Source organism: Pristis pectinata, chromosome 18 (genome assembly GCF_009764475.1).
Source record: "Pristis pectinata isolate sPriPec2 chromosome 18, sPriPec2.1.pri, whole genome shotgun sequence".
Classification (NCBI taxonomy): Eukaryota; Metazoa; Chordata; class Chondrichthyes; order Rhinopristiformes; family Pristidae; genus Pristis; species Pristis pectinata.
Window position 1 is genome coordinate 37,152,373 of NC_067422.1, and position 22,942 is coordinate 37,175,314.

Here is a 22,942-nt window from a genome sequence, read left to right on the forward strand (position 1 = left end):
CTAGGCACAGACATCGTGGGTTGAAGGGCCTAGTCCTATGTAGTACTGTTCGATGTAAAATCCATACCTGTGCAATTGCTGCTTCATTGTCTGCAAGCCCAAGGAGGAAGATGCGTACTTTATCAATTTTCACCGGGATGACCCGACCTCTCCATTCCACTTCACTCATAGTGGCAGCGTGCTTGGCTCTGGTCTGCGTTAGCAGAGTCTTTGGAAATGGCAGAAGTCAGAGTTAACTTCCAATTCAGTCAAACAAAAATATCCTTTTTGTACCAACAGATCTTACCAAATCTTTACTTAGGTTAGAAGTTTGTAATAAACAACAAATCACTCCAGTCCAATGCAAAACAAGATAATATAAAATAAACATATCAAGTGACCAATTAGAAAGCACACGACCAATCAGGCATGCTGGAGTTTTACATCCAATTAAATCTGATCCGGTCACTCAATCACAAATTAAAAGCAGCAATTCCTTACATCTAATAGACCTCCACTCTCCCCCGATTTCATTCGCATCTGGATCAACTCCTTTATTGCAGTCTGGTCACCTGGCAACAAATGGAAGAGAATGTTTAATGGTTCTTCAGTGAGAGAGTTTACACAGACAATGGAATAAAACTCTAGCGACTAATTTCTAAATGATCCTCTGGACTGCTCCATGTAGATATCAACAAGTATAGCAAATAGCTCTAAAGGTACAGAGCCACTTATCAATGCAACCCCAGACATCAGGCAGCACCATCCATGCAATGAGTTTCAAAGAGCATAAAAAATAGGGGGAAAACCCCTACTCGGAGTCTGCTCCACCATAGATTAAAATCATCTGGCAGCTCAGGTCCACTTCCCTACCAAATCGCCACGTCACAGAAACATCTCAAATACTTTCTGTAAATGCACCCTGCAAATTATTTTTGCCAATTTGATTTTTCCATCCCAAATGAGTGATAGCCCTCCGACATCCACCACCCCCCCCCCCCCGACCCCCCGCCCCACCATTACTGTGACCTTTGCTGTAGGCACATCTAGTTTTCTGATTTATATTCTGTCTAACACAATAATTATTGTCATGACATTGTTACTGTCTTTCCAACCCAAAATCAATTTCAAACCCCAATTTCCGGGCCAAGATACAGTTTTCTTCAGTATTCATTTCACCTTGTCCTTTATCATCAGGGGATGGGCTTTGGTCCTTTTTAACAAGGGCATCAGTGAACTCTTTTCTTCCTGATACACACTGTGGGGTGTTACTCATTTAGTTATTCTAATCTACAGCCTTTGTATTATAGAAATGCAAGATTAGTACTGCATGTACCTCAACAGACAGTTTATGTACACAAGTACACTTTCTATCTCTGATTCATGTTTGATGAGAGAGCTTATCTTTACAGCATTATTAGCACAGCTCATCCACCCATTACTAATGTGCTGACTTTGAAAGAGACCTTCAAAAATGAAACATCCAGCATTGCTATCAAAAAAAAATGTTAGAGACTAGAGCAAAAGAAAAAGCTTGTAATTTTGCCAAAATACACAATGTCTAAGAATTGGAAAAAGCTCAGAATTCAAAATAAGGACCAAGGTATTGATATAGAGAAGGGAAAACAGAATATGTGAGCAGCCTAGTGAAAACAAACACGTAAGAGCTTCTATAAATGTGCAAAAAATGAAAATATTAGCTAGGGTTAATGCAAGTCCCTTACAGAGACAAGAGGTGTTATATTGGGGGAATATGGAAATGGAAAAGAAATTAAGCAAATATCTTATACGCCTTCATGGAGGACATAGAAACAGTAAAGAATGACAGGTCTGGAGTGAATGAAGAGCTTGAAAAAGATAGCAATAGTATAAAATTAGTACAGAAGAAATTAATTGGACTGAAAGCCAATTAATCTCCAGGAAGACCTGCTTCTCAAGGTTTTGAAGTAGGGATCAACTAAGACAGTGGATGCACTGGTTGCCATCTTCCAAAATTTCATAAATTCTGGAACAGTTCCCATAAACTGGGGAGAGCAGGGAAACAGAACAGGGAACTGCCAAGCTCCTAACATCAGTAGTAGGGGAAATTATAGAATCTGTTGTTAAGGAATTTAAACAGGGCAATAAATAAAAGCAAAAAACAAACTACTGGAGGAACTTAGTGGGTCGAGCAGCATCTGAAGGGCGAATTCAATGAAGTTAATTGTGGGTCGAGATTCTGCATCAGGAATCATGACGTCCACAATTCTTCCTCCTCTCCCCTCCTAATGCTGTTCAACCCACTGAGTTCCTCCAGCAGTTTGTGTTTTGCTCCAGATTCCAGCATCTGTAGTCTGTGTATCTAATAAGAGGATTGAGCGGTATCAACATGGATTTATGAAAAGCAAATCATGATCAACAAATATATCAGAGTTTTCCTGAAGTTACAAATGACAATTGACGAGGTACAACTGGACTTCAACAATGTGCTACAAGAGATTACTGAATATAATTAGAGCACAGTATTGGGAGGTAATATACTGCAGTGGAACTGAGGATTGGTTAACAGATAGAAAAGAGACAGTGGGAATAAACGTATCATTTTTGGGTCAGGAGTCTATAATTTGATGGGGTGGCAGAGGATTGGTGCTGGGGGTCCAGTTGTTCACAACCTGTATCAATGTGGAAATGGGATCATCTGCAATATATCCAAGTCTGCTGCTGATGCACAGCTGGGTGGCACTGTTGGCTGCAAAAAGGAGGTACAGACGCTTCAGGTTAAGTGAATACGAGATCACTAACTTTGAAAACGGCAGAACACAATTTGTATTTTAAATGGTGAGAGATTGAAAGTTGTTGGACCCAAGTGTCTTTGTTCACAAAAATCGCTGAAAGTTTACAAGGAGAAGCAGCAAGCAATTAGGAAGGTGACCTTTACTCTAAGGTGATTTTGTACAAGAGTAGCACTTACATAGGGCCCTGGTGAAACAACAACTGGAAGATCGTGTGCATTTCTGGTCTCCCTACTTATGGAAAGATGCACTTGCAGTGGGTGGGGGGGGGGGGGGGGGGGGGGGGGGGGGGGTAGAGTGGAGATTGGCTCCTGGGATGGCAGGTTTACTATATGAAAGAGATTAAGTTAACTGGGATCCACACACTCCAGAGTTTAAAGAGCGAGAGGTCAACTCCCAGAAATGTTTAAAATTCTCGCAGGGCTTACCAAGGTAGATGCAGAGATGTTTTCCCTGGCTAGGATATCTAAAGTGTGTCACAGTTTCAAAACCAAAAAGGGGTCTGCCATTCACAAGGATGAGGAGAAATTTCTTCATCCAGCAGACAGCAAATACACAAATTCATGGAAGAAATCGGTAAATAAAGAATGATAAAGATCAATGACAATTTTGAAGAACATCCACTTAGACAGGGCAAAAGAAAGCTGCTCTGTACATGTGCTGATATCCAAGCACTAATACCAGTCACTGCCACTTTCTTCTCCTCAAAAGCATTTAAAGATGTTCAGGAATCTGTGTATCCGGCTAAATACGTCTAATGCTACTGGCTTTGAAAGGACTCTGGTAGATGACTCAAGCACTTGTGTATGACCTTACCTATATTGTAATCACAATAACGGATATTGGGCGAGATCTCCTCCACACGTTGACGGTACAGCACTGCCTGTTCGTCTGTGAATGCACTAGCTAGCTTCTCATAGATTGTCCTGTTGAAATGAAATGAAAATTAGTTTCCAAATCTAGACACTTCTAGGCACTTTCCAATAACCAACTAGTAGCATAGATAAACTTACAGCTGTTTAAACTAGCCCATTTTAAATGCCAGCTGGAAGAATACTGATGCTCGTAGATCTAACAAGAACTTGCATTTATACAGCAATCTTAATATAGTGGAATGTAACACACAAACATCAACTCCAACAACACTGGGACAGGTGCTCAAATACATAACTGGAAAGAAAGGAAAAGAAACTGCATTTACACAGCACTTGTTACAACTTCAGAATAATCCAAGCCTATGCTTCACAGTCAATGTCAAGGCAGGTTTTTAGCAGGCTCAGAAGAGCAGATCTTTATAGATCTGTCTGGAGTGGCAGAAGGATCTATAAAGGGAGTTCCAGAGCTCAGGCAAGTGAAGTCACAGGCAACAAATGGCTAGGCGAAGTGGGAATACTATTCAATACAATCTTTTTTGTAGTTCTCCATTCTAGTCCTGCTCAATGGAATATTGTATTGCAAATCAAATTGGGCAAAATAGTGAAAGAGGAAGACAGTTAAAAGCAAGAAATTAAAAGAGACTAGGTGAGAGCAAAGTGGTAAAAGATGGTTGTGTATGAAATATGATTGCATGGAGAGCAGCTGCTTTTTGTCCTGTTCAAAATCCTGACTCTGGTTGAGGGAAGGTAAGTTTCAAATAGCATTGGCCAAGATTGTGCCCACTAAATCACTTCTACCCACTTTTTTTTTTGTTCTTACAGGTCAAACAGCAAGATAGTCAACCACCTCCAGTTTGTAGAAGTTCAGTAACCAGGGCTCTAGTGAGAAGGGAGGGAGTGTGGGAACCAGGACCTTGGCTCCCGTGCTCTCTTTCTACCTATCCAGTTCATCTGACAATTATATTGTGTAACATCTAAAATAAAATGAAATAGAAGTATACTGAGGTACTAGAGATGAGATTCAATAGTCTGGAAAATCTGCCAATCCAGCACCAAAGTCCTGAGCCTGCCAGATTCAGTTTTACTGTAATGCAGAAAATAGGTAGCAATATGGTCCACAAAACCACATGCAAAGATAATTCAAATCCATTACTCTTCTCTTCAGTAAACCCTAGTATACCTACAGGAAATATCGCTGGCACAATATATACACATGCATCAAGGCAGCCTGATCATTGCCCTTCCCCCAGTACAGTTCACGTGCATTTGACACCGTGCACGTCTAGCAAGAGCCTGTGGACTGAAGCACAATTCCTCCCTCGTACTCTGGATTGCAGCAAGATAGATCAGAGAGGATTGACAAAGAAAGAAGGAACTAGCAGAGCTTTTAGCCCCTCAAGCATGTTCCACTTTTCAATGTAATGCTGAAGTGTGACTTAACTTTAAGTATCCCATCTTTCCCTGTCTCCTTTAATAACCTTGCCTAACAAATGTATTGATCACAATTTGAAACAACTGATCAAGTATCAGTTGCTGCTTTTGGATGAAACTCAATTTTGTCCTGGTTGAGAAAAAATAATTTTCAAATGGCACTGGCCAAGATCGTGCCCAATAAATCAATTCTACCCACTTTTTATAGGTTAAGCAGCAAGATAGTCAATCACCCCTGTTCTCATTCTGTGTAAGATGCTTCCTACTTTTATTTCCAAAAGGCTTGGCTTTGTTTTTTTTTACTACATATAGAGAGAGTGAGAACACCCTCCAGTTTAAGACCCCACAACCAGCAGTAATAGATATCTTGAAACGATCAATCAAAATTACAACTTAACCTTCTAAATTCCAGGGATCACTACCCTAGTTTCTGTAATCTCTCCAGGAATTTAACTCCAGAGTCCAGATAGCATTCTGGTAAATTCAGCTGTACATCTTTGAGGGTGTAGTTCCCAATCTCCAGGTGAGGTTAAACCAGATCTTTAAACAAATGGAGCGGAACCTCCACCCCCTCCTGTATTTCATTTGTCTTTTTGATAACTTTCTGTACCTGTCCATGGCATCATAATGATTTATAATTATCACTGCCTCAAGCATTTCGCCAATTAGAAATCAGTCTGTTTTAGCCTTTCTTCGATATCCAAAATGAATAGCTTCAATTCGCATTCACTGAAATACATTTGCCAGTTTTGCTCATTGGCCTAGATTAATATTTTTTCACTAATTTAGTGCTTGGGCTTTTATTGTAGGCCTAAAAATGGATCTTTACCAACTCTGAGAATGTGTTGCTATGGTCTGAGTGCGGAGAGAAAAATGTACAAGCTCTTGCATGGATTGCAAAAGCACAATAATAATGATAGCATTTAATAATGATAGCAACTCCTTACTCAGCAAATTGCACAAGAGGACAAAAAGCAATGGGAAACCAGTCCTTCCAAAATATTGAAAGGAAATTTATGCTCATAACTGCATTTTGCAAGTCCCTGCCTAACCACTTGTGGGAGTTCCATCAGCATCAGTTATAACCAATTGGGAGTTTTTAAGAAAGAAATGCTGCATGGATGTGGGCAGAATTGATGGAGACCACAACATATAGCACACATTGATAGGAACCAGCAGGGCGAATACAAAGCCACACTTGTAATGAAGCACACCACTTACTTGCATTTGTGCAGAGCCTCCATAGCACCTTTCCATTCTTGCAGCTCGAAACTCAGCATGCCTTTAAGATAGGCAGTATACGCCTGTAAAAATTGTAAAGCAATCATCATGGAAAGCACGTCTGAAAAGGGCACACAAACATCTTTGACAATCAGAATGAATAATAAAGCACAAGCAATGCATTTCCTCCACTGGCCTTTTAGAGTATGAGCTAAAACAGTAGTGAAAGCACCACTGCAGATCCAAAGACACGCTAGATTAGTCTAGCTTAAAGCAAATGTCCATATTAGTCACAAAGAACTAATAAAAGAATTGGTTCTATAAAGCAAAGTTAAAAAGACAGATGCAGAGATCAAACAGGATCAATGCAAAATGTAAAAGCAATGAGGTATGTGGACACTACCCAACTCCCACCCTCCCCAGAACAAGTCAACCATTTACCTGAGCTTCCAGTTTTGTTTTTGCATCAACACAATTGCTTTCACACAAGTGTTCCAGCTCTTCTGCATGCTTGACAGCTTTCCTGAGCCGAGAGAACAAGTGGAAGCGTTTGCGAGGTTCAGTGTTTGCTTCTTGTTTCAGCTGCATGGCATAGCTCCAAGCTCGCTCTGCATCCATTAGAACCAGCAGCAAATACCTACAAACAGGACAACCACAGGATGAGAAAAGCACTGTCCAGCTAAACAGTGAGAATGGTTGGGCCTAAAATCACCATCAGTAATAGTAATTTATTAATATTACTCAAAGTACATCACAACATTCAGGTAGCTGGAGAATTCAAAATGGGCATTCTAGGACCACATAGCACATGGAAACTCGTGCTTCACCCCTGGGAAATGACTTTGAGTAATCTATGCCTTGTCTATCAATTCTTTCTCTAAACATTACTAGCATTAATCAAGCTTTGGCTACATTTCCTATGCCTCCATTTTTGCCTTGGAGCTCATGAAGAGCTGGATTTACATTGCAGCTTATGACTTCAAGACATCTCAATCCAGTTAACATCTAAGAAAGAAATCTGGAAGGGTAATCACTGCTGTAATGCAGGAAACACTGCCGAGGTTGCACACAACAATGCCTCAAATGACCTGATGAAATTTTAAATATGGTGGTTGTAAATACCAGCCAGGACTCTACAGAGAACTCCCTTTATTTTTTCTTCAAAAATCAGGGATAACTTGCACCCATTCCAGTTTTGTGGGTTCTGAGAGGTCTGATGGGTGGGTACGTAGTTGCAAGGTTGTGCATTCCTTCTGTCATTTATGCTGGGCTTCTGTGTGCTCCCGATGCACAGAAGCAAGGATCTCAAATGGGATTATTTAATCTCCCAAGAGGACACAATAATGTTTCATCCAAACATGGGTGGCAGAGTGGTGCAGCTAGTTGAGCTGCTGCCTCAGTCACTTGGTTTCAATCTTGATCTCCAGAGATGACAGAGAAGTTTGTATGTTCTTTGCGACTGTGTGGGTTTCTCCTGGGTTCTCCCATTTCTTCCCACATTCCAAAAACATGGATTGGTGGGTAATTGGCCACTGTAAATTGGCCCTAGTGTGTAGGTGAGTTGAAGGGAATGAGGGAAGAATGTGAGATTAGGGTAGGACTTGGGGATGCTCGACAGCAGGCATAGACTTGTTGGCCTGAAGGACCTATTTCCTTACGAGTCTGCGTAGTGAAAATAAACATTAGGATGGTCATTCTCCAGTCTCCTACCTGCTGTCTGACAGAATATCCACTGTGACCTTCTTGCCCGTGAACTTGTGACGGTTTCCCATTTTAAAGCCAAGTGCTTTCCTGAGACGGCGTAGTCTGCGCGAACAGTAACCCCTGATATCAACCAGAGAAAGTGTTAGTGATACTACAGCCAATCCTAGTTTATCACTAAATAGAATTAACAGAAGCACAGAGCTGCAGTCAAACAATCACTTACTTGCCGTAGAGAACAATCACACAAAGGGAGAGAGTACCTGAACTCAACATGGCATCACACAAAGGAAGTCATTTGTCCCATTGCATCTGTGCCACCCAATGACTCTCACTTCCCTGCTCCCTGAATCCCTGCAAATTTCTTTTAATACTTGAAAGATTCCTTTAACTGACACTTTAGTAAATACAGAAATAGGAAGGTAAAGCCGATGTAACATTGGTCAGACCACATTTGGAGTATTGAGAGCAGTTTTGGGCCCCATATCTAAGGAAGGATGTGCTGGCATTGGAGAGGGTCCAGAGGAGGTTTACAAGAATGATCCCAGGAATGAAAGGGTTAACATATGAGGAGTGTTTGATGGCTCTGGGCCTGTACTCATTGGAGTTTAGAAGGATGAGGAGGGATCTCACTGAAACCCACTAAGTATTGAAAGGCCTGGATGTGGAGAGGATGTTTCCAGCAGTGGGAGAGTCTAGGAGCAGAGGGCACAGCCTCAGAATACGAGGACATCTCTTGAGAACAGGGATCAGGAGGAATTTCTTTAGCCAGAGGGTGGTGAATCTGTGGAGTTCATTGCCACAGGCGGCTGTGGAGGCAACGTCATTGGGTATATTTAAAGCAGAGGTTGATAGGTTCTTGATTAGTGAGGCCGTCAAAGGTTACGGGGAGAAGGGATGAGAATGGGGCTGAGAGGGAAAAATAAATCAGCCATGATCGAATAACCAGAGCAGACCCGATGGGCCGAATGGCCTAATTCTGCTCCTGTGTCTCATGGTAACTGGAGAGATGACGAAGGGAAGGCTTTAGATTTCCAAGGAATTGGGACTGCTTTGGAGGGAGATGGGACTTCCACAAGCCAGACAGATTGCACCTCAACAGGAACGCGACCAATATCCTCACAAGAAAGTTTCTTGTGATGTTGGGGAGGTCTTAAGCTAGGTAGGATGGGGGTTGGGGAAGGTGTTGGGAACCCAAGGGTACAATCCAAATAGAGAAGAGTTGAGCTAGAAATAGAAGATAGGAGTTCAGTTCAGCTTCAGGGGTACTTAGGAAGGCAAAGAAAAAGGGAAAAGACAATGTTGAAGGGTATTGGCAGAGGTAGTAATAATTAAGGTGCATCAGAAAGGAGCAGAGCGTACAAACACAAGAGTTCACCATCAAATAGTGTCAAGATAAGAAAAAATGCTAAAATAAAATTAATGGCAAAAAAGCAAAATTAAATGGGGAAGATAGTTCACACTTGATTAGGGTCAGCATTTGGATTTTGCTAGGGTCATGGAAAATTGAAATGAAATAAGTAACTAAATTGGTTTACTACACATGTATGTGAATGTGTATAGTGTGGTAAACAAGGTTAGTGAACTACAGGCACTGAGAGCTGCATGGGAAGACGATGTAACATGAGGCAACAACAGAAACTTGACTCAAAATGGGCAGGACTGGGCATTAAATATTCCTGGATACAAAACGCTTAGGAAACACAGGAGAGAAAGGAGATAGCAATATTGATTAATGAGGATATTAGAGTGCTAAAGAGAACATCGCAGATGGGTCAAAGACAGAATCGGTTTGGTTAGAGCTGAGCATGTGTATTCTATAGGTCACCAACGAGTGAGAAAGCTAGAGAAGTAAACAGAAGTGCAAACGCTGTAAGGTACTTATAACTGGGACTTTAATTACCAGAATGTAAACTAGGATAGAAATCGTGTTGAGGGCAGAAAGGGTGAACGTGTCCAGAGCACATCTCCGGTTCAACAATGAAGAGGGCATTGCTGGATCTGGTTCTGGGGAATGAAGCATGCCTGGTTTTGGTAGGGGAACATTTCTGATATATTGACCGCATCATAAAATAGAATAGCTACAGAAAAGAATCACCCCAAAGTAAAAGTAATTAATTGTAGGAAGACTAATTTTAATAGGATGAGAATAGATCTGTAAAGGCTGCATATGTCAAATGTTGGGTTGGGTTGTAAACACCAGACTGGCTGCTTTTAAGGAAGAGGTGGTTCAGATACAGGTGAGGCACATTCGCATAAAGGGAAAAGGTAGAACAAACAAATCCAGAGCTCCCTGGATGACAAAAGAGTTGCAACGGAAGATAAAGCAAAGAAAAGGCTACACATGACAAATGCTGGGACGTGAATACCAGCAAGAACCAGGCAGATTACAAACGAATCAGAGGGGAAGTGAAAAAGGCTGGTGGAATGGACAGACACATTGCAGACAAAGTTTAATGTGGAGAAATGCAAGGTGATGCATTTTGTTAGGAATGCAGAAAGAATACATAGAATAACAGGTACTGTTCTTCAAGGGGTACAGGACAAGGAAGGGTATGGGTACACAAATCATTAATAGTGTAGGGCAGATTGATAAGGCATATGCAATTTTACACTTAATCAATAAAAGTACGGAAAATAAAATCAGGGAAATTACATTTTTACAAAATATTGGTCTGATGTCAGCTGCAGTTTTATGTTTAATTGAAGTTACCACATTAAGGATGTGATGGCATTCAAGAGTCCAGAAAATGAGAATGACTCCTGAGAAGGGATTATAGATACAATGATACATTGGAGGAGCTGGGAATGTTTCCTCTGAAGAGAAAGCAGAGTGGAATTTGATAGAATGATGAGAGGTCCAGACAGTGGGAGGCTTAACCCACTGGTGAAGGTGTCAAAGATTAGAGGTCACAGGCACAAGATAAAAGGCAAGACAATGAGGAGTGGCACAAGGAAAAGTGTTTTAAGAGTCTGGAACGCACTGCCTGCAGATGTGGTGGAGCAGGTTCCATTATGACGAGGTAATACTTGCAAGGCTATGAAAGGGGCGGTGGGTGGAACTGAAGAGTCGCTCTGGTTGACAACAGGCACGGAGGTGTGGCAAGTGGCCTCTTCTGCACTGTAACCTTTCTACAATTACAGTTATTCCCTATGCTCAAAATTCAACCAGAAAAAAAGAATCACCAGTCCTGTTTATGTGATGCGTTAACAATATGGTCCAAATTTTTTTTTTAAAGAGGGCCACAAATCACTGCTGGGTCTCCAGCGTTTCCCACATGTTAAAGGACCCTCTGCTGGTCCAAGGATCCAGGCAAGATAAAGATTCTAGTGGGAAAATACAAAGACCTGAATATACACCATTCACAAGTCCTCTTACACACCTTTTCCTTTCTTGTAGGTGTGGGCCCAAAGCAAAGGTGAACAAGGAGGAGGGGAGTCTGAAAGGGAGCAGGGACCAGAATAATTGACAGCTTGCATGCAGAATTTTGGGTTTAAGCAATATCCTTTAAAGATTCTCAAAATATTTACTTTCCCAGAATGAAGGCCAAAGGAATAGAAGTTTGTGCTGCTATTAGAACCACAGAACACTACAGGACAGAAAACAAGCCATTCAGCCCTTCTAGTCTGTGCTGAAACGTTATTCCGCTAGTCCCATTTACCTGCACCCAGTCCATAATCCTCCAAACTTCTCCCGTCCATGTATCTATCCACTTATTCTTAAACTTAAGAGTGAGCCCGCATTTACTACATCAGATGGCAGCCCGTTCCACACTTTCACCACTCTGAGTTAAGTTGTTCCCCCTAATGTTCCCCTTAAACCTTTCCCCTTTCACCCTGAAGCCACGTCCTCTCGTAGGTGAAAAGAGCCTACTCGCATTAACTCTGTCTATGCCTCTCATAATTTTGTAAACCTCTATCAAATCTCCCCTCATTCTTCTATGCTCCAAGGAATAAAGTCCTAACCTCTTCAATCTTTCTCTATAACTCAACTCCTGACGACCCAGCAACATTCTAGTAAATCTCCTCTGCACTCTTTCAATCTTACTGATATCCTTCCTATAGTTAGGTGACCAGAATTGCACACAATACTCCAAATTTGGCCTCACCAATGAGGTATACAACCTCACCATAACATCCCAACTCCTATACCCAATACTTTGATTTACGAATGCCAGGATGCGAAAACCTTTTTTTTTTACAACCCTGTCTACCTGTGACGCCACTTTCAGGGAATTATGTACCTGAACTCCCAGATCCCTTTGTTCCTCCGCACTCCTCAGTGCCCTATCACTTACTGTGTATGTCCTACCTTGATTTGTCCTTCCACAATGCAACACCGCACTTGTCTGCATTAAATTCCATCTGCCATTTTCTGGCTCATTTTTCCGGTTAGTTCAGATCCCTCTGCAAGCTTTGAAAGCCTTCCTCGCTGTCCACTACGCCTCCAATTTTAGTGTCATCAGCAAACTTGCTGATCCAATTTACCACATTATCATCTAGATCATTGATATAGACAACAAACAACAATGGACCCAGCACAGATCCCTGAGGCACACCACTAGTCACAGGCCTCCAGTCTGAGAAACAGTCATCCACTACCACTGTCTTCTCCCACACAGCCAATTTTGAATCCAGTTTACAACCTTTCCATGGATACCTAGTGACTGAACCTTCTGAACTAACCTCCCATGTGGGACCTTGTCAAAGGCCTTACTAAAGTCCATGTAGACAACATCCACAGCCTTTCCTTCATCTACTTTCTTGGTAACCTCCTCAAAAAACTCTACAAGATTCATTAAACACGATCTACCACGCACAAAGCCATGCTGACTATCCTTAATCAGCCCTTGGCTGTCCAAATACTTGTATATCCGATCTCTCAGAACACCTTCCAATAACTTACCTACTACTGATGTCAGCCTCACTGGCCTGTAATTACCTGGTTTACTTTTAGAGCCTTTTTTAAGCAACGGAACAACATGAGCTACCCTCCAGTCCTCCGGCACCACACCCATGGCTAAGGACATTTTAAATATATCTGCCAGGGCCCCACTTGTTTAATGAACGATGATCACATCGGTCTGCGGGAAGCCATAAGTATGCGGCAGCAATACACAGTGACAAACCTTCAATCATAACTATCCCATTTGCGAAAGTTGGCAGGGTGAAGCCCTTCTACTTGGAGGGGGATATAGAGGAATCCCATACCCAACAAATATTGGGCAGGGTAGTTTCCGTGTGGGGTAAAAATCAGAGGTTAGATCACCATAAATACTGCTCCTTACCCATTTCAAATCAGAACTGCACTCGTCAAGCAACTCTTCTGAAAATTATTCAGTTTGGCATTACACAAGTTGTGAAGGAATAAGCCATTCAGCCCCTCAGGCCTGTTCTGCCATTAAGAATGTAAATGATCTGACCATTGGCCTCAATCACATTTTCCAGTCTGACTACACAACTCAATTCTCTAGTGATCCAAAAATGTATCCATCTGGGGCATGATCATAATTAATGACAACAAGAGTAGAGAACTAAAGATTCACAACCCTCTGAAGGGGAGATTGCTCATGGCAATGCTGATCACAAAATTATGCACCCTAGTTCTAGTTTTCAATAGAAAACCATCCTCACAGCATTCTCAAACCCCCTCAGAAGCTTATTTCAATAACCCCATCTTGTGACAACGAATTCTGTTACACTTTAACTCTCTTGCAAGTGTATTGTACATTGCCCTATTTACACAAGAAAAATCGTAATGAATAGAAAATGTATTAAATTTCTGCAGAATCTTAGCCCCGTGGGGTTCCAGTGACAAAGCATATTCTGTAAACTCCTCACTGAGACAAAAGAATGGGCAGCCAAGTTTGGAACATGGAGCAGAGGGGTGGAGGAGACTGGGGTTAAGTGCAAAAGGATAATTTTAATCTTGGAGAAAATGATATCCAGAATGTACATTTAATTAGCACTTTAGGTCCCCAATATGTAAATTTACTGCGTACAACTGTAAACTATTCAAACTGTAGAGTCCTCCTCACAGAGAAAAAAGGATCCACAGACGCTGGACAATCAAAATAAAAACAGAAAATGCATTGACTTTTTCTCCCCATAGATGCTGCCTGACCTGTTGAGTATTTCTAAAAAAAACTTTGTTTTCAATCCTAATACACATATCCGAGATATGTCTTCAACAACTAAGGAAACAAAAGATTATGGATGGAAGTCCCATGACAAAGAACTGCATGTCAATTAACAACCAGTGAGAAAAATCATGTGACTCCAAGATTCTCAAGGGATTGTCCCAATAACCAGCTTTCCAATAACTTTAATGGATTAAATTCCAGTCCATAACACCGTCCCAGTTATCCATTATTCAATGCAGAAGCCACACATGCTCAATAAAATTTTCATTTGTGATTCACTCCTTATTAGCCGTTCAATAACACTAGGATAAGGTACAAATCTGCCCAGGACCGCAAGAAACTGCAGAGAGTTGCGGACACAGCCCAGCGCATCATGGACACCAGCCTCCCCTCCTTGGACTGTCTTTACCTCTGGCTGTCTTGGTGAAGCAGCCAGCATAATCAAAGACCCCACCTACCCGGGTCATTCTCTCTTCTCTCCTCTTCCATCAGATAGAAGATACAGGAGCCTCAGGGCACATACCACCAGACTTAAGGACAGCTTCTACCCTATTGTGATAAGACTATTGAACGGTTCCCTTATACGATGAGATGGACTGTGACCTTGCACCTTATTGCAATGCACTTTCTCTGTAGCTGTGACACTTTGTATTGTTTTTATCCACACTACCTCAATGCACTCTGTACTAACCCGATGTAACTGCACTATGTAATGAATTGACCTGTACGATCGGTATGCAAGACAAGTTTTTCACTGTACCTCGGTACAAGTGACAATAATAAACCAATACCCATAAGTACTTAAGAATATGAATGCTGTTAACAGGCCTGAAATTAACCTAAATCTTTACCTTAAAGCCCACTGTTAAACAATACAGCAATCCTGTTGTGCAATTTGATTTGCAAATATAGACTATCCAATCTGGATAGAGGTACAAGAAAAATAAATCCATTAGTAGACAAGCTTTTTAAACAAGCAATAAAGCAATTTGTACTCTGGTTACTGCACAACTAAAACTGACAAAAGTCACAGAGCACATTGGAAGGGCAATTGGTGTTGCTGTACATGGATACAAGTTACTTGAGTCCTTACATGGGTAATTAAATGATATCTCATTGCACCTTAATCTGTTAACAACTTAACATGTGCAAGTTCACCAAAGGGAGGTAGGCACTGAATATCGCTCTACAACTCTGACCCATAACCAGAATATTTCCACTGACCTGTATCTCTGATAGTCTTCATGTCGTAGGCCATGTTGTTGCTGAGAGTCCTTGATGATCTGCAAGACTAGAATTCAAATACTAAGGAAAGCAGGATGAGAAATGTACCAAGGAAGTCCCTGCTTCAACTCCGGAGTTTAGAGGAGCCTACCACAGAGGGAGAAAGCAGCACACAGGGTCTCATTACGGCTGGAAAAATGTGTTTTGATCTAGTGCCTTGGAACAGTTACAGGAGAGAAACCTGGAAAGCTCTAGTCACATCCAGATAACTACACGACCAAGCTCAGAGGTCAAAATACTCCAGCTATCAAACTCATCTATGAACCTTTTGCCTAGATTTTTGCAACTGTTTGAAATAAAAAAGTCAGGCACAGTGAAACACCAATTTTGCCAACATATAGATTGTTCTCATCATTTCTCCTTGTACTAAACTGCACAGTACTTCCTGAAAGGTTTGTTTGTTCTGAGCCAGGTTAACCTGAACTTACTCATCACTAGTCCAAATAACTGAAATCAGCTTGAGATTTCAATATCAAAAATCAACAATTTCATAGCACATGGAACAGTACAGTAGGCCTTTGGTCCATGTCTGCACTGACCATGATGCCAATTTAAATAATCCCATCCCCCTGCACATGGTCTGTATCCCTCTATTCCATGCGTGTTCATGTGTTTGTCTAAATGCCCATTAAATGCTGCTATCATATCTGCTTCCACTAACTCCCCAGCAGTGTGTTCCAGGAATCTACCACTCTGTATGTAAAAACACTTGACTCATATGTCCTTTAAATTTTTCCCCTCTCACGTGGGAAAACCCATGCCCACTAGTATCTGACATTTCCATCCTGGGAAAAAGACTCTTGACTATCTATACCTCTCAATATTATATACTTCTGTCAGGTCACCCCTCAGCCTCTGACGAGGTTTGCCCAACCTCTCCATGTAATACACTCCAATCCAGGTAACACCATGGAGCACATCCTTCCTGTAGTACAGCAACCAGAATTGAACACAATACTCCAAATATGGCCCAACCAAAGTTTTACACAGTTGCAACATGACTTCCCAATTTCTATTCTCAATGCACCAACCGAAGGCAAGCGTTCCGTGTGCCTTGTTTACCACCCTTATCCATCTGTGTTGCCACTTTCAGGGAGCTATGTACTTGCACCCCAAGTTGGCTCTGTACATCAATGATTCCAAGGGGTATGCCATTTACTGTATACTTCTCTTGCATTTGACCTTCCAAAATGCATCACCTCACACTTGTCCAGATCAAGCTGTATCTGTCATTTCTCCACCCAAATGTCAAAATTATCTATATCCTGCTGTGACCCTTGACAATCTTCCTCACTATTCACAACTCCGCCAATTTTCATGTCATCTGCAGACTTATCAGACTTATCTGCAGACATCATCAGACCACCTATATTTTCCAACCAAATCCTTAATATCCAATGCAAATAACAGAGGTCCCAGCACTAATCTTTGCATAGCACTAGTCACAGAGCTTCAGTAAGAAAAACACCCCTCCACCACTGCCCTGTCTCTATGACCAAGCCAATTTTGGATCCAATTTACTACTCACTGATTCACATGAGACTTAATGTTCTACACCAGCCTACCATGACAGACCTTGTCAAATGCTTTACTAAAGTTCATGTAGACAACATCCACTGCCCTACCCACATCCTATCCCCAAGAATCTCCTCCAATAATTTCCCTACCACCGGTGCAAGGCTCACCAGCCTGATTTCTTGGTTTCTCCCTGTTGCCCTTCTTAATCAAAGGAACAACATCGGCTATTTTCCCCATCAGGTTTTCCACTCCCACCAGGTTCTTAAACCGACCAGAAAAACCCTATTTCTACCTAGGACAACATTCCTTCAACTTGCACTAATGTTGTTATCTCTATTTTTATTTGTCATGCAAGTTATATATAATGCAATTATGTTTGTCATGCACTATGCTGCTGCTGCAAAATGCAAATTTTCATGCCATTTGTACCCTGGGTATGAATGCCCAGGACAATAAACAAACTTGAGATAACTTGCTTTCTGTTTGTATCAGAACAGGCTTGAAGGGGTCATCCATCTCTAATATTAAGTCTGTTTTTCTCTCTTTACAGACAACCTGATTTGCTGGGTATTCCAAGCCTTCTGCTTTTGGTTTCAAGCTCAGCAGCAGCTCACACCTAGAGATGACAGCATTAAAGTGTCCTTTCATATTCTCTCCCTCTCACACAGTGAACATTGCAATCACCTGAGAAACCTGGGCTCGCCCATCAGATACTCCTTTTGTCCCATCCAGCCTCCTCCACCATCTCTACAGTTTAAAACCAACTTGTTTTCTCATCCTAGTTCTGACAAAGGGTCTTTGACCTTAAACATTCCCCACCAATGCTACCCAACCTGTCGAGTGCCTCTAGTACTCTAGGTGTGGCCTCACTAGTGCTTTGAACAGTTTTGAATAAGACCCCCTCTACATTTATACTATGACCACCTTGAAATAGAAGCCAACATTCCACTATCTTTCCCAATTATGTGCTACAACACACACAAAATGCTGGAGGAACTCAGCAGGTCAAGCAGCATCTATGGAGGGAAATTTACAGTCAACGTTTCGGGCTGAGTCCTGACGAAGGGCCTCGGCCCCAAACGTTGACATTAATTCCCCTCCACAGATTTTTGTGTGCTGCTCCAGATTTCCAGTATCTGCAGTCTCTCTCATGTCTCCAATTATCTGCTACACCTGCTTATCGTCATACCATATGGAAAATGGCCCTACAGCCCAAACCAACCAGCAAGAATCCACTTACATTAATTCTACGCTAATCCTATTTTATTTTCCCACATTCTCATAAACTCATCCCAGATTCCAACACTCACTTACACACCAGGAGCAATTCACAGTGGCCAATTAATCTACCAACACACTTGCCTTTAGAATGCATCAGGGAACTGGAACACCCAAAGGAAACTCAGTCACAGGGAGAATGTGCAAACTCTAACAGACACGACAAGGTCAGGATTGAACCCGGGTCATTGTGGAGCCAAGACAACACCACTACTAACCGTGGCATTGTGTCACCTGATTGCTAGCTTTATTTTCACATACAAGTGCCTCCGAACCATTCTGATGCAGCTTTGTAGGGTTTTCTCCCCCATCTGTTTTATCATTCTTCCTTCCAAAGTAAACAACTTTACATTTCCCATCTGCTATCTTTTTGCCCACTATCAATCTCTCCTTGTAAGTTGTGTGTATCCTCCTTACAGCATGCCTTTCAAGCTACTTCTGTATTATTCACAAATTTGACTACAGTATATTCCTTACTCACCTCTAAATCATTATATATTTTAAACAGCTGTGGTTCCAGCATTGATCCCACTGGGACAAGTTGCCAACTTGAAAATGAACTCCTGATCCCTACTCACTGCTTCCTGCTGGATAGCTAATGCTCTATCCACAATTGTATATTACTTCCAACACTGAGCTTTTACCTTGTGAAGTAACCTGTTGCGTGGCACTTTGTCAAGCATCTTTTGAAAATCCAAATATATCACAACTACTGGATCCTCTTTACCCACTCTGGTTGAAACTTCTTTAAAGAACCCTGATAAATCATCAGTCATGTTTCCCCTTCAAGAAGCAACGCTGATTCTGCTTGATCAGAATATAAAACTTTCCAGATGTTCTGCTATCATGTCCTTAACAAATGATTTTAACAGTTTTACAAACACTAAAACCACACAGAGTATTCAAGTTGCAGTCTCAAAAAACCCTATTTCATAAAAGCAAGGCTTCCTTACTCTTGTAATTCGACCCTTGTGTTAAAGGCTAATATACAATGTAACTTCCTAATTGCTTACCATTAGGAAATCAAATGATATGAGCCTTTAACATGAATTCTGCACCTGCACATTAACTATGTGAGTTCATGAACCAATATTGTGCACCCAGTTACTAATTTCTCATCATTTAAAATAGAAAAACAGTATTTAAGTTCTATCAAACTGAATAACTTTATATTTTCCCAGAATATGCTGTCTGCCATTACCTTGCAAATTCTCAACCTATCCAGATCCTCTCTTAGTTTCTGTCATGCTCAAAGCTCAGTTTCCCCCATCTACCTTTGTTTTATTAGCAAACTTGGATAAACTACAATCCGGAGCAACAATCTGCTGCAGGGTTTCGACCTGAAACATCGACAACTTCTTTCCTCCCACAGATGCTGCTCGACCCGCTGAGTTCCTCCAGCAGATTGTTTGTCGCTCCAGATTCCAGCAGCTGCAGTCTCGTGTCTCCAAACTACAATCTGTGCTTTCATCATTCATATAGACTGACCAAGTAATGATCCTCATGACATCTCAATTTGCTAAAGCACTCCACTTCCAAATCAATAATTACATCCTTTAACCAATTATTGCTCTACACTAATCTTACCCAGCCCTTGCACAACATTGCATAGCTTCTTAGCAAACACCTCTTAAAAATCTAGATGTTAGAACCACTTATCTCCTGCCGACATTGCATTTGCAATCTAAAAAATTATTAGATCTATGAAATTCTTCTTTGATAGAACTATGCTGACTCAACCTAATTTTAGTGAGGCTAATTGTGTTCAATCCAACCCACAGGTTTATTTCCCACGGCTGGATTATATTTGTGGCTATGCAGTTCCAATCAAGCTTAGTGCCTGAACAGTCGCAAGCAAGAAACTAGCCCAATCACACGTACATCCCTCCCCACTATTATAGTATCTACAGGAGGTGCTGCCTCAAGAAGGCAACATCCATCAAAGATCCCCACCATCTGACCATGCCATCTTTTCTCAGCTACCACCAGGCAGGAAGTACAGAAGACCGAAGTCCTACATCACCAGGTTCAAGAACAGCTACTTCCCTTCAGCCACTCGATTCTTGAACCAAATGGTAAAACCTTCATCGCTACAGTTTAGTAACACTATGACCACTTTGCACTAAAATGGACTTTGTTTTATTTTGTTCTAATTGTGTTCTTTCATATAAAAATAGTGTATAGTTTATGTTTAATTTATGGTTTTCTTGTGACGGCTGCTTATATGTGCCTATGATGCTTCATTGCACTTGTGCATATGACAATAAACTCGACTTTGACTCCAGGCAGTGGATCCTGCAGCTCTATTCCTTGATAGCCATGATGTCATCAATGTCACACACATTGGTCACGGCATGCATCAACTCCAGCCTACCAGACAACCTAGAGCCATTGCAATTCACCTATCGGCGAAACAGGTCTACAGCGGATGCCATCTCCCTGGCCCTACACTCAGCTCTGGAGCATCTGGACAGCAAAGACACATATTGTTTATTGACTACAGCTCTGCCGTCAATACAATAATTCCAAGCAAGCTTGTCACCAAACTCCAAGACCTAGGACTCAACACCTCCCTCTGTAACTGGATCCTTGACTTTCTAACAAACAGACCGCAATCAGTGAGGATAGGCAGCAATACCTCCGGCACAATTATTCTCAACACTGGTGCCCCACAAGGCTGCATCCTCAGCCCTCTACTCCCTATACACTCACGACTGTGTGGCCAGATTCTGCTCTAACTCCATCCACAAGCTTGCAGATGATACCATCATTGCAGGCCATATCTCAAACAGTGATGAGTCAGAGTACAGGAAGGAGATAGAGAGCTTAGTGGAATGGTGTCATGACAACAACCTTTCCTCAATGTCAACAAAACTAAAGAGCTGGTCACTGACTTCAGGAAAGGGGGCGGTGTACATGCACCTGTCTACATCAATTGCACTGAGGTCGAGAGGGTTGATAGCTTCAAGTTCCTGGGAGTGAACATCACCAACAGCCTGTCCTGGTCAAATCATGTAGATGCCACGGCCAAGAAACCTCACCAGTGCCTCTACTTCCTCAGGAGGCTAAAGAAATTTGGTTTGTCCCCTTTGACTCTCACCAACTTTTACCGATGCACCATAGAAAGCATCCTATCTGAATGTATCATGGCTTGGTACAGCAACTGCTCTGCCCAAGACTGCAAGAAGCTGCAGAGAGTTGTGGACACAGCCCAGTGCATCACGGACACCAACCTCCCCTCCTTGGACTCTGTCTTTACCTCTCATTGCCTTGGTGTAGCAGCTAGCATAATCAAAGACCCCACCCACCCGAGACATTCTCTCTTCTCTCCTCTTCCATCAGGTAGAAGATACAGGAGCCTGAGGGCACGTACCACCAGACTTAAGGACAGCTTCTATCCCACTGTGATAAGGCTATTGAACAGTTCCCTTATATGACGAGATGGACTATGACCTCACGATCTACCTTGTTGTGACCTTGCACCTTATTGCACTGCACTCTCTCTGTAGCTGTGACACTTTACTCTGTACTGTTATTATTTTTACCTGTACTACCTCAATGCACTCTGTACTAACTCAATGTAACTGTACCGTGTAATGAATTGACCTGTACGATCGGTTTGTAAGACAAGCTTTTCACTGTACCTCGGTACAAGTAACTATAATAAACCAATGTCAGAGACCTTTGAATATCCTTCAAACGTCCCCAATATTCAAAGGCAATTTAAAAATAACTTGAATTGATTTAAATGATTGATAGAAAAAAATTAAAAATAACTTTACTGCACTGGCAGCTGAGCTCCAGGTTGTCTGACTGCTCTGTTGCGCAAGTCAAGGATGAGCTGAACCACAAGGAGGATCTTACCAACAATCCTCCATGGAACCAGCAGTCAGTGTAGATTCAACCTTGTATGATTTTCTTAGTAGTATATCCATAATTGACCTCCCAGACAGCTGTCAGGCATTTTTTTCTCCTCTTGTCCACCTTTTGAAATATTTCCAACTTTCCAATCTCCTGGGACTGTACCAGAAACTATAAAGATTTGAAAGACCACTACCAATGAATGCATCCACCATTGTTGAATTTCGAACTCAAGATTCAGCCTTTCAGGTCCAAGACTTTTGACTGCTTTTAATTCCCCCAGCCCTCTCTCTTTATTTTACTCCTCACTGTCATTCAACCTTACTATTTCTGATCTATTTACTGTGTTTTCTATTGATGTTGGCTTTTATCCAATACCTCAGCCATTCCTTTATTCCCCATTATTTCTCAAGCCACAATGACTAAGGACCTACATTTACTTTTGCTGCTCCCTTACTTTTAGATTAGAAGTTCCAAACCAATTTAGAACATGACCAATATTCATTTTTTAAAAAAAGTCAATGACTGTCCATCAGTTATTGGATCCTGGAGTGTTATATCATTTTAATCAAATGCAAGCCCTGACCTCTCTTTTCATTATTAGTTAGTGGATATATTCACTGGTAGCATTAGCTTGTATAACACTTGTAAGTTAAAAATTATAACTGAAGCAACTGCCCAACTAACACCATATGGCGCACAGCAGCTTTTCTTATTAAAAAAATTAATATAGTAACTTTATATTGTTTTAAAATGGCAATTATTGCAACAGAGGACACTATAGACAACAGCCCTTAAACGATGCTAGGAAGTGCAGCCTACAGGAAATCATCAACAGTTCCCTGCCACAGCGAGCTGCTGGGTAGAGAGCGGGGGATAC

General features: G+C 41.6%; 1 protein-coding gene across 1 annotated transcript in view; it reads right to left on the bottom strand.

Moving 5' to 3' along the window:
* srp68 (signal recognition particle 68) overlaps positions 1–22,942 on the bottom strand; it is a 58,096-nt gene that overhangs the window by 34,545 nt on the left and 609 nt on the right. Inside the window, exons 2-8 of the mRNA XM_052032758.1 lie at positions 15,346–15,412; positions 7,988–8,101; positions 6,719–6,914; positions 6,278–6,360; positions 3,567–3,676; positions 481–551; positions 68–208 (exon numbers count right to left, since the gene is read on the bottom strand). Coding sequence (XP_051888718.1) covers positions 68–208; positions 481–551; positions 3,567–3,676; positions 6,278–6,360; positions 6,719–6,914; positions 7,988–8,101; positions 15,346–15,412 — 782 coding nt within the window. The remainder of the gene's footprint in view (positions 1–67; positions 209–480; positions 552–3,566; positions 3,677–6,277; positions 6,361–6,718; positions 6,915–7,987; positions 8,102–15,345; positions 15,413–22,942) is intronic.